This window comes from Cephus cinctus, unplaced genomic scaffold (assembly GCF_000341935.2).
Source record: "Cephus cinctus unplaced genomic scaffold, Ccin1 Ccin1_scaffold1847, whole genome shotgun sequence".
Classification (NCBI taxonomy): Eukaryota; Metazoa; Arthropoda; class Insecta; order Hymenoptera; family Cephidae; genus Cephus; species Cephus cinctus.
This window is the reverse complement of record NW_014334027.1, coordinates 33602-46155: the sequence shown is the minus strand read 5'-3', so window position 1 is coordinate 46155 and position 12554 is coordinate 33602. Positions and strand designations below refer to the sequence as shown.

Genomic DNA, 12554 nt, shown 5'->3' with positions numbered 1-12554 from the left:
CTCCAAATCATCCTCATAATGAGTTCATGACCCGTACATGATTTGTTCATTTTACCCGCAGGGTTCCGTGTCAATTACAGTACACAACGTAATTTTCATCCCTCTTCTTCCTCCTGGTTCGTATCGCCCTCTCGAAGAAGTAGGGCGGACTGGGTGCTTTAACCCTCTACTCCCCCCCCCCACTCTCCCTCCCACCCACCAGTAGGTCATTCGTTCATTACTTCTTGCGGTCATTCACTTAAACCTCGACAGCTAACACCGCTAGCCGATCGAAAATCACGAGCGGACTCACCCTTACTTGCCAGAATTTCCTTTCTCCCTCACTCTCGTTCTCCCCTATAAGGGTAATACTGTATATCAGCTCATCCCCTCTCTCTCAAACTTCTCTACCCACACTGTCTAAGTAACCACACCGCAATGGATAATCTCAAAAGGAACCGGATACCTCCCAGTGGAATTGAACCTTCACTTGCTTTCCGGACCGACATTGAGCACCTACGTTTCCGAGCAGCCCCTGGCAAGAAAGAGAGGGTGAAAGGAGAGGAGGAAAGTGAGGAGTGCGGTGGTCCAGAGGAAAGAATGAGATAAAGTGAGAAGGCGCGAGAGGGAGGAAGGGGGGGGAGTAAAAAAAGAAATGAAAAGAAACAACGACACAACGAAATAAAGGAAGAACAAAGGAACGAGGGGATGGAAGAAAGGATTTGGTCGTGTCGTAGGATCGCACCACCATCCCCCCCCCTCCCAACAACGAAGCTTTTTTCTTTTCTTTTTCTTCATCCCTTTTCTTTTGCCTTTCCCCTTCCCTGTCATTCCCTACCCTTTCCACGACGTTTTCATTCCCAAGGAAACCTCTCAGGAGACACGGAAAACTGTGCCAGGAGGACTCGGTTACCAAACGACTGGGACGTTTCTCAAATATGGTTCCTCTTTAATTTTGTCTCCTTCGTTTAAAACGTTAATTAACATTCATTAATTGGAACGAATCCGCAAGGGTCTGGACGATTCTATACCGTGTCGTGAGACTTTTCGTCTTCCATTTGTCGAATTAAGAGCGATGTACATTCCCTTCTTGTTTTTTACGCTGTCAGAAAAATTCTAGACTTTTTTTCACTCTCTTAAGCTCTTTGGGTATTATTGTTAGTTTATTGTATCTCTCTCTGTTTCTCTTGGACTGCTTGTCCGAGATACCTGTATTCGCTATTAAGACACATGTGTCTATGTTTGCGGTTATACGGAGTGACGTATGTGTTACAAAAGAAGATTCCAGTGTTCATATTACACGTGGATGGAATAACCCAGTCAACCCTGCATTACAGTCAAGTAGTAGTAATTGGAGAAAATGTAGTTAAATTTTTTTAATAATACGGAAATCTAGGACGTGGAGATCGAGTCGGTTAGATAATGAGATTGATGCTATAAAGTAAATCAGGAGACAGATTAATGATTATTGGGAATATAATCGAGCGAGAAATTCAGATGCACAGATGGTCGTGACGTTATATCAGATTGAAGAGTTAAAGGAGAAATATTTGCATAGCGTTTTGAAAATATGGAAGCCCGTGCAATGATAATGGTAAAAGTTACGAATACGGGAATAAGTATAGTCGAAGTGGCGAGAAGTGGTATCGACGTGAAACCTTCTTATCTACCTGGATACAGGGGTAACTCGCGCGACAGTCGAGAAATAGGGAAGCGCCACGACGCTTTTGCATCGAATTCGCGTTCCGTCGGCAATCGACGATCATGCCTTGCAGATTCGCGGCAGCGTCCGCTAGCGTCGGCGCGTTACGATAGAAGATTTTGCAACGGCGTGTGCGATCATTGACTTGGCCAGCGGCGCAGACGCCTCGCCACTCCGACGCACAAACCCAACGCTATTCCCATTCCAATTGGCATTCCCATCCCCACTACTACCGGCATCTACGTCCCCCCTCCCGCCTCCCACTTTCCGACTCGTGGAGTTCATGGGGGGTGGGGCGATCCTGCCGCAGTACCGACGGGTTTCCGTTAAGGGTAGAAACCCTCGTAACGCGGTTATAAAGATTTTTAATTAGCCGAAAAGGCGAACTTTCGAAATATGCGTGTTTCCTTGGTGAGCAATCTCTGAACCACGAGACTCTAGTCGTTCAGAACTTACAGTGTTTAAATCTGTCAGAAACCATTCAAATATTCTTGTAAACCGTCCCGGACACGACGATTCGCCGCCGTCGACAATTTGTTCGTGTACATCGTCCACGTCGTTGTCATCCTTTACATCGTGAACCTCGTGCGCGGATTTATCGTGTAAATAGTGTTCAGCCTTTTATAAGTTGGTTAATCGTTAATCCCATTTCTAACCTCTAAAACCGTTTCTCTTTCACTCGATCGTTCAGACTGTATCGGAGGCTCCAGTTCTGTCTCGGTTTCTTTGTCTTCTGACTACTATCTCTCCCTATCTTTCTCTCCATCTCTCTTATTTAGTCCTTTTTGTTTATATGGATATCCTGTGAGACAATTGTATTAATGAGTTCGCGCGAAAAAGCGGAACACGAAGACCCGGACGAAAACTCTTGAGGATGTGGCGGAGACTCTTCGACGTGGCCCTTCTGCTCTTCATTCCAGGTTCTTCGATTCTCTCTTTCTCAACTTTTTCTTTCCCCTTTTTCTTTTCTTTCACTCTCTCCCTTTCTTAATCCCACCTAACCTGTAGCTCTTTTAAACGTTTCTTTCAACCACCAGCTCCCGTTTCAAATGTCGTACTTTGATCTTGTTTTCCTCGGTAATTTCCATAGAAGAGTTTTATCCAGCATGTCTTATTTCTTCTTACACAGTAATATGGTGAGTCATAATTATCCCTAACGATCGTTATAAACTCCCTCGTGGTCTCATATCAATTTTCAATGAGGCGATCTTATATTATCATCTGGTAGTCCTGTCCAGAGAAGGGAAGCCCTCGAAGATCGAGATGGCACACCCTGACGGGGCTTTCACCTCCAGGACACGCCCTTGCTAAACCGCGGGACGTTTGCGAAACCATGAATCGTTTTTAGTTCTCTCTATGAACCTTATAATTGGCTTAATTTCAAATAAAGTAGTCGTCCAAGGCGTGCGGGCTTCGTTGCCCTTAAGCCGCTCCTCAATTGCCTCTAATTGAATCGAGTCACATTGGGACTCCTCTCTGTCTTTCTCCCTCCCTCCTTCTACCCCCTCTGCCCCTCCCTCACCCTCCCCCGCACTCAACCCTCTCTCTGTCTCTGCTCTATGCTATGTTTGCAAGCTCTCGCTAAGCCAGATATTTATGGCTGTGTACCATAGCGACCATCTCGTCTGCCTCGCTTTAGTCCTCTGCATAGTGACTGCTAGTCAACGAGTAACAGTCGTACCACCTGAACCATAGAAGAGAAAAAAAAACTAGTAACGTTAATGTCACTCACAATACCGTCAAATATAATTAAAATAGTTATAAATAAAACAACTTGATAAAATTACTTACTTAATGTATGTACATACATATAGAAGCACGCTATGGTCAATATTTCTTGTTCAACAATAATGATAAATAAGGGTTCATAAATTATTAATGATCATACTCTATATAATCCAATCTTTTTTTTTGTCAGGAATGGGAGCACTGCAAATGACCCCACTACAGATACCCCAACACGTCGTTTTCAATCAGACGGTGAAGCTTGAGTGCAACTTCAACTTGGACCGCAAACTTCTCTACTCGGTAAAATGGTACAAGGACGGAAATGAATTTTATCGTTACCTACCGAGGGATGTGCCGTCCGTTCAAGTTTTTCCAGTGGCTGGCGTGGTTGTCGACGTAAGTGCGTTTCTAACGTTTTGGATCGGTAATAACGAAAGTATGAAAGGAATGAGTGGAAAGGAAATGGGAACAAAAAGTAGAATCAAGTATGAAGCTTTCGTGGAAGAAATTAAAATGCCATTTCCTTGCTCTTCTGCTTCTTCTCCTATTTTCATTTTTCTTCTGGCAATGACTATTGCCCCACTCATCCAACCCCGTTAGCTTCTTCCCGGCCCGCAACCCTCACCCACTTTACCTTACCGTAAATACCGTAAAAGTACATAGTAAGTTGCAATCATTACTTTTCCCTTTTTATTTCTTGTTTTACTCTGTATTAGCTGTCGGAATAAGAATGCGTGTCTGGACTTTTTATGATTTTATCTATGAAATCGGAATCTGGAGATGACGTAACTCTTACCGAATACGTCAACACTCATATAAGTGTCTGTGGTAGGAAATCGATTTTAATGATTTTATATTATTTTTATTTATTTTATTTAATCGGTATGTTGCAGACGCGCGAATCTACAAATAGATCAGTCGTCCTCAACAATGTTGACCTCAGCAGCTCAGGAAGATACCGTTGTGAAGTTTCCACGGAAGCCCCGGCATTCCAGACAGTTTCAGATCACGCTGACATGATGGTAGTCGGTGAGTCACTGACTCCTGTAATAGACCATTAGACTGGATACACGTCACACGCGTTGCCATGTATAATTTCTTATTATGATGTAATAGTGAATAATTCGAAAACATGAAATTACAGTATTGCCGGATAAAGGACCACGAATAACCGGTGGTCGATCGAAATATCAGATCGGCGATATTGTCCGTTTGAATTGTACCTCAGCCCGCTCAAAACCTGCTGCCCTTTTGAACTGGTTCATCAATAGCGAACCGGTACGTGTCACTATGTGTTCTTTGTAAATAACAATCATCGTCTACCTCACGTACACCTAATGAATACCCATAGTGATTGATGCTAGCCAATCACTATATAGGTTAGGTAATGTTATTATTTCAATATATATATATATATTACTTCAATGATTTCAGGCTGATCCTCAGTATCTGAAAGGACCTCACATTACGGACGTGGATGAAAATGGCCTTGAGACTGCACAGCTGGGTCTTGAGTTTCGCGTGAAGACCAAGCATTTCAAACGCGGCGACATGAAGCTCAAGTGTCTCGCGACAATAGCGACGGTTTATCTTCAGAGCAACGAGGAAAGCGTCGAGGGCGACGAGAGACTCCTAAAGGCGCCAGTTATGGAAAGTCGTGAGACCAGGGCGCAGAGCCACACGAGAAACGATATGCCAAATGGTGAGTATCCCTAATTGATTTATTATTTTATTTATGGTTTTCTCTTGTTCCCCGGAGCTAACGGGCATTCATTTCCGGTATACGCAAAACAATCAATAGCAAGCTACAAAGCGTTAGCCAGGCTCACGTCAAGAAGCCGTTAAAGTATTAACAGGATGCGTGACCTGATCACGCATCCTTTCAATGCATTATACAATAAATTCATATTGATTTTCAGTTACGTTCAATATTTGTCAACGGTGTTTGTTTCAGGTGGCGGATATTGCATCGCAAGGACAAGCTCAGCGTCCATTTTGATACTGGTTATGTTATTTGTCACGCGATAATAATTACTTTTTAACACGTTTTTTTCTCATTTTTAATATATTTTTTTTTTCTTTACTTTCACGTCGCTTCCTAATTCTTACCGATCACGTAAGACATCGTTTTTATTGTATCGGACATATTAACTGGTAAGTCGTGTATTGGCGCTAAACTATTCGTAAGTAAGTGTACATTTTCGGATGGACGTCCGGTATGTTTCCATAGAGTATAAGGGTTCTTACGCGTGTGTGAAATGCCGTGTTTCCTACTTAATGTTAGCATTATTGTTGTTATTATTATTATCGTCATTGTTATCAATATTTCTTTTTTATCGCGAGTGTCCTCGACAACTGCGCGACGCACGACAGGTATTATAATATTTATATATTTCTACTATCGGCTGCATACCAGGGGAGAGGGCCCCGGTCCTTATTGTTCGACGAATCGATTACTTTCCGGTCCTAGTAAAGAACATAGTTGTCATGATTCTCGTCACTCATCAATATCGTAAGTCGTCATGCTCGTTGTCGTTGTCCTTATTGTTATTCTCGTGCAAGAACACGAGCTACGAAGCGTCCCTGTACGTGTATATCAATATCATTGCGCAATTAAGATTTAAATTTTCCCGCCCACGACGCGCCACGTTAACTCGACGCTGATTGGTCTGAGCGATGGTGGCGCCCGTCCGCTAATTTATTACGTGTAAAAAACGATCGCAGTAGTAGATTGAACGCTAGAGGATCTGTCAACGCCGGTTTGAACCTCGGTTTGTTTATTATTTTCACGGGACTTCCGAGTCGCTAGCATCCATCAACGGGGAAGTATATTTTAATGTCTGAATCAAGGACAGCCTTTATATCAATGACGCATACATTATGTAATTATTCAATATCAACAAGATTCAACCATTTTACTTTGTCTATCTTCTCCTAGTAAACATACTTCCATATACGCTGAAATCACTTCGTTTTACTCTTTTTCCTTTTAATATCAATAATCGTGTTCCTCCTTCGATTCTAGCGAATGCTATATATAATATATGTATATATAATATACAGGGTGTCCCAAAATTACCTGACCAACGGGGTATGGCGGTGTTCGAGAGGCACCACTGATCACGAAAATGACCTTCCTTTTGTCCGGAAGGTCATAGTTTTTAAATGGGAGCAGGTCAAAGTTGACCAATCAGAGGAAGGCGTCAAGAGAAACGTAGCACCTGCGAACTCTGAGTTTTCTTCCCTCGGTTTTGTTTCTCGGTAGCTTCGGGCAGGATGACGTCAGCCGAAGACATGCCTATGGGAAACAAGAAACAAGCTACCGAGAAAGAAAAGCGAGAGAAGAAAACTCAGAGTTCGTAGATGCCTACGTTTCTCTTGACGCCTCGTTCTGATTGGTCAACTTTGACCTGCTCCCATTTAAAAACTATGACCTTCCGGACAAAAGGAAGGTCATTTTCGTGATCAGTGGTGCCTCTCGAACACCGCCATACCCCGTTGGTCAGGTAATTTTGGGACACCCTGTATATACACATATATATGTATATTATATAATAATTACGCGTTCCCAGCGTCGAAACGTAGAACGAGACTTACATACGTAATTATATGGAATTGTGCCCGGTTTTTATTGATCGATATCAGTAACCTCGTATCACTTCATTATTAACTTCTCCGAATTTCATTCTTCCTCGACAAGAATCGCCGATAATGTCGCGCGGCAAAATTATCTGTTAAGTTTGCCCACTTCGATTGTCAACAACACGCAGAAAGATTGATCGCGGAAGAAGAATCTATTTGAGATGAAAGATTAACATATCCGCACGCTAATACAAGAAAAAAATCAGACTGAATTGCACGACACGATTTCAACCGGATATCTGTGAGATTCTTATCAAGACGACGATGGCTATTTGCCGTGCGACGTGAAACTAGAGCGACGCGTTACAAACTGTTGTGTCTATGTCCTTTAGGATTCCCTTTTTACTATACAGAATACAATGCGTACCTATAAATATATATAATATATACAGTATATATTATATATAATACGTATAGATAATATATTTTGTAATTACATCGAAACGGTCAGCGATCCGATAATTACTTGCTTATCTATGTACGTATCTATATACATACTATAGAAAGATTTTTTAAGATACGTTTATATGAGTGTTAGTTGGCAGGCCTTGCAGTTAGTGTCGCTCACTTGAAGAGATGCCGTGTTAAGAGCTCGATGGAGATTCAAATATATGACGAGTAAAATACTTATTTTTATCAATATTAATAAGATTATGGCATTCGAATATTTCCGATGATATTTTTGGTATTAACTTTATCATTTGTTTTCCTTTTTTCTCTCCAACATGAGAACGACACGTATTATTCGTATGTACGTTTTATCGTTCGCTTCAGATAACTGTAATTATAAGATTCTCGTGCACGTCGTACACTTGTGTACCTGTAAATATGTACATAATTTTCATCGTTATTAAAACAATTCATTATTACGACAAAGCGTCGTTTACCTTCATTTATTACCCGGAGACGCAATGTAGGTAGAGCGATGGACTGCAATGAAAATTATGAAGATGATGGATATTCATGTTTGTTTCTTTGCACTGCTCATTCGGATGAGTAGTTGCACTTGAGATGGTAACTAATAAAGTATAACTAATAGTATGAATAGATTAATTACTTGTATGGATTTGGGAGGGGGGGATGCTAGTACGAATATCAGTATTAGCAGTAATGTGTAGATTAATTAGTATCTATTGATATTTATGAATTTGATGAAGTTTATTTAAATATGTATAGACAATTCAGTTATTTTAAAATGTATTGACAGTCGATAATGTAGACTCCTGAATATATATTACCGATCGAGCATGTGATCATTACATATGATAAGTCTATGTTATATGGTAACTGGAGAAAATTAAAATTATAATACTCTCATTTTCAGTAAGATGACTTTCGTTTTCATAATTGCATCAGTTGCTCACGGTGGCGCTACTGACCATATTGTTATCAGCTGGAGACAGTCAATTCGTAAGAAGTCATTTGATTACTGATTAAAGGTTGCTGCCTTTTAGTAGATAGTTAACGTTTGGTCTATTTTCGTGAAGAACGGCATCATGGCAGCTACGACAGTTGCTCGTCTCTTGTTCAATCGTGGAACACAAAGTCTCAGAAATACACGACAAATAGGTCCAATCATCAAATTCTATTCCAGTGAGTACAAATACCGGTTTCTTGTTTTTTTTTGTGGTGCGACGACTATCTTACTCGAGGCAAATATTTTCGTGTTTTAAAGACATGCGTGATTCTTTTATCTTTTTTCCATGGAAATAAACGATTAATAGAGAAAAAGAAGATTGCAGTAGTACTTCTTTTATTATATGAAAAACGACGATTTGAGAATAAAAAAAATATTCCGTACAAACCGTATGGAATTTGCTCGATTTTTTTATTTAGACCTTCTAAGCGTATAAAACGGTGACTCGTATAATGGCGGGTCAATAATCTATCCCATCCATCGAGTCATGTATCGAATAATAATTATTGACCTCGTGTTGTTCACTATAAGAAAATATCATTATACGCCATGTAAAGAATTGTAATTGAATCGGTTCCCCATATTTCATGGCAATCGATCAAATGTAACGTGATAAATATATAATAATAATATTTGTATGCTGGTACGAAAATTTTTTTTTTTTGTGCAAATTCTTACTTCACGGTGATTGCGTTAACGAAAATTAATGATGATCTGTATGATTAATTTCAGTAACGACTTACGTAATCAACCATACCGACAGTTCTCATATAATATTCCTCGCTTATGTATTATGCCCTTGTTTACTTAGCACATCGAAAACATCACGATAATATGACTATCACAAATACCAATTCAAAATTTGCGATAGCAAAATTTATCAAGGTAATACATTGAAATCTGATGATTTTATTTTTTTAGGCCAAACGCCGAACTATGAACACATAAAGATTGAGCCGGTGGGAGAAAAGAAGAATGTCGGCCTAATTACTCTAAATAGACCGAAGGCTCTGAACGCTCTTTGCGACAAATTGATGGTTGAGATAAATGATGCCATTTCTAAGTTCGATGCCAATGAAAGTATTGGAGCCGTCGTCATCACTGGAAGTGAAAGAGCTTTCGCAGCTGGTAAATAGACTAAAAATTATCAAAGGCATAAGGGAAGGATTGAAATACAAATATATGTATTGCAGGTGCTGATATCAAGGAGATGGTAAACACAAGTTATGCACAGTGCATTGGTGAAAATTTTCTGGCCTATTGGGATGGTGTCAGCAGAGCCAGGAAGCCAATAATTGCTGCAGTCAACGGCTACGCCGTATGAGCCATTATTGATTAAATGATTATCCAACTAAAGCGTATTGATATAAAATTTCAAGAATGATTTTGATGTTTCAGCTGGGTGGCGGCTGCGAGCTGGCTATGATGTGTGACATTATTTATGCTGGTGACAAAGCGAAATTCGGCCAACCAGAAATCGCCCTTGGTACGATACCTGGTGCAGGTGGTACTCAGAGACTGACCAGAGCAGTAGGCAAGAGTAAAGCAATGGAGCTTGTATTAACGGGAAATCAAATAACAGCAGAGGAAGCTGAAAAAAGTGGTAAGTAATGCAAAGAGCAATAGATTCAAATGCAATTTGTGGTTCACGGTGATAAATACGATCATTCCATCCACTCAATCCATTTCCGTTTATTGAGAAAAAAATTCTTGGTTAGGTCTCGTGAGTAAAGTATTTCCGGCGGATCAGGTTGTACCAGAAGCCATTAAACTTGGAGAGAAGATAGCTTCTCATTCTCAGCTGATCGTTGGCATGGCTAAGGAGGCTGTGAATACAGGTAATTCATTCTGTTCTCTTAATCCTGGTGTATCCAATGTGCGAAATATTTGCGAACAGACAATAACTAATGATAATTAATTGACATGATAAGTAATTAATTTTTTTTGTTTGCAGCTTATGAAACCACACTCAGTGAAGGTTTGCACTTCGAGAGGCGTTCATTCCACGGAACATTTGCCACGGTATATTTTTCGTTAACTTTTCAACTTCTTTTGTCATTTTAGCTAATTTCGAAAACAAATATTTTCTTTACAGTCCGACAGGAAGGAAGGTATGACGGCTTTCGCGGAGAAGCGTCCACCAAAATTCACAAACCAATAAAATGAAAAGCCACGGAGGAGTACAGCAGAAAAAATCAAAATGGTCTATACAAAGTTTTGTTTTTATGAGAAACAAAATATTTTTTATACACGTTATACTTAATGTCTGAATTATAGCAGTTGACCTTAATGTGTTAAGTGTCTTAATTAAAAGTAAGGTTAGAAATAGTAATCCCAGCTTGTCCAAGGGACTCTTTTATTATAAGATATTACTGCCTTTACACATGGGGGAGATTTCGTATATGATACACTTAATGTAAAATAGCATAGCGATTAACGATATGAAATGGTAATCCACATGATCGCAATAAGATTTAAAATCAAAACCTAAACAAATCAGCGCAATTGACGTAAACGCAAAGGGGATCATTACAATACAAAAACATTTAAATTGTATATAGAATTAGTGAGATGCATTTTAAAAGTAGGAACGATAATGTCTCAGTGAGACTAATAGCCATGAGATGCGTGTAGCTTCAGGGAAAAAAAGAAACCAAGAAACATCTCAAATTGACTTGCGCAATAATATAATTTAAAAAAAAAGAGAAATCATGCATCGATAGAAAATCTCCTATAAGTAATCAGCAGGTTTTCGCGCGCCAATCCCATGATTGTCCATCATTTCTTTTTTTTTTATATACATATATATGTATATATATAACTTTCGATTTCTTTACTTCCTCTGGCGTCCCACTTGATACACCAAACAGGATCGACATTTGGTTGGATTTAACTGGTCGAAATTACAATTGATACCAGGTGACGTATCGCCCGTAGCTCCGGACGCGTTTAATTACGTTGACTAGCTAATACTAATGAAGTACGTAAAAATATAAGTAGACCTGGAGGATGTCACGTTATTACAGCTACATATACATTTTAGACAATTTTCGTGTCGATACAACTTTCCTCTGTATCGCCTTAATAATTAATTTAAAAAAAGGATAAGATGAAAGCACAATCGGAGGGGGGGTATAGGTCAGGAGAAAAGTAGTTAACATTAAACTTAAGAAAATTCGAACTAGCTACCCTTAAGCTCTAAGAGAGACAGACTCTACAGGGTCTGCCCTCGCTGCACTGTCCGTATTCATTAAATTCGCTTAATTAGTAATTAAGTACGCGCGAGAAAGTGCGCTCCACGCTGATATTAAGTATTACGAATAAATCCGAGTCTCTTGAAGAAGGTTGACAGCCGACATTGATCTACCGAGTGGCACGTAACACTACTGAATATTCGAATGATCGTACAAAAAATTAAAAATTTGTAAAAAAAATTCATATTAAATTGTATCCTTTAGGAAAATTGGAAAAAAAGTGGTATAAAATGTTTGTTGTATACATTACATCATATATAAGAATAGAAGAACTTACTAGGTACAGCATAGTCTTGATTATAAATTGCACTTTGACAATTAACTAAAATAGACTAAGGAGTCTCTATTAAACTGTACTAAGTGAACGGTATATTCGTACAATATTTTGTATAGCAGAGCGAGTGAAAAATTGGTCGTTTCTTTTTTTTTGTAAATTACTACGTACAGAATATATGTATATAGGTATATATATAATATGTAGAATGACGTGCCACTCGGAATTGATTTTCGTATTACGGTGAACAGTGTACGAAGATATCTAGGGGAAATTTCATCAATTTTTTTTTATGTATATCACAGTTGCAAGCTCTGCTCATAAGCTACGTCGGTAGTGTAGTAAAGAAGGAATAAATGCTGATACTTTACGCGTTACGTTATTATCTTTCTCAAGATTTCACCCTATAATCTCTATACCCCTCTTATCGTATCTCGGATGTTCTTTCACACTGGTTGATTAACGAGAGTCAATTTACCGCTTATTGCGATTCTTCATGGTAAAGCGTCTCCAAAAGTTACCACCCTTCTTCGAAGGTGTCGCTGCCGGAGTATCATA

General features: G+C 39.5%; 2 protein-coding genes across 7 annotated transcripts; both read left to right on the top strand.

Moving 5' to 3' along the window:
- Positions 1-1973: 1973 nt before the first annotated feature.
- On the top strand, positions 1974-5498 carry LOC107273841. Of its 6 annotated transcripts, none has more exons than XM_015752411.2 (6): positions 1974-2283; positions 3600-3805; positions 4303-4438; positions 4554-4687; positions 4844-5111; positions 5364-5498. In XM_015752411.2, exons 2-6 carry the CDS (start codon positions 3602-3604, stop codon positions 5435-5437), a joined length of 816 nt encoding a protein of 271 aa, XP_015607897.1. In that variant the 5' UTR covers positions 1974-2283; positions 3600-3601; the 3' UTR covers positions 5438-5498. The 6 variants fall into 6 exon arrangements, with proteins under 6 accessions (XP_015607897.1, XP_015607896.1, XP_024946914.1 ...); XM_015752410.2 differs by having other exon boundaries at positions 1974-2601; XM_025091146.1 differs by lacking the exon at positions 1974-2283 and adding an exon at positions 2629-2817.
- A 2916-nt stretch (positions 5499-8414) lies between these two features.
- On the top strand, positions 8415-10800 carry LOC107273840 (probable enoyl-CoA hydratase, mitochondrial). The gene is made up of 7 exons (XM_015752408.2): positions 8415-8644; positions 9390-9596; positions 9662-9786; positions 9867-10071; positions 10187-10306; positions 10423-10490; positions 10564-10800. The coding sequence occupies exons 1-7, from the start codon at positions 8548-8550 to the stop codon at positions 10627-10629; spliced, it is 888 nt and encodes a 295-aa protein (XP_015607894.1). The 5' UTR covers positions 8415-8547; the 3' UTR covers positions 10630-10800.
- The last annotated feature ends 1754 nt before the right edge of the window (positions 10801-12554 follow it).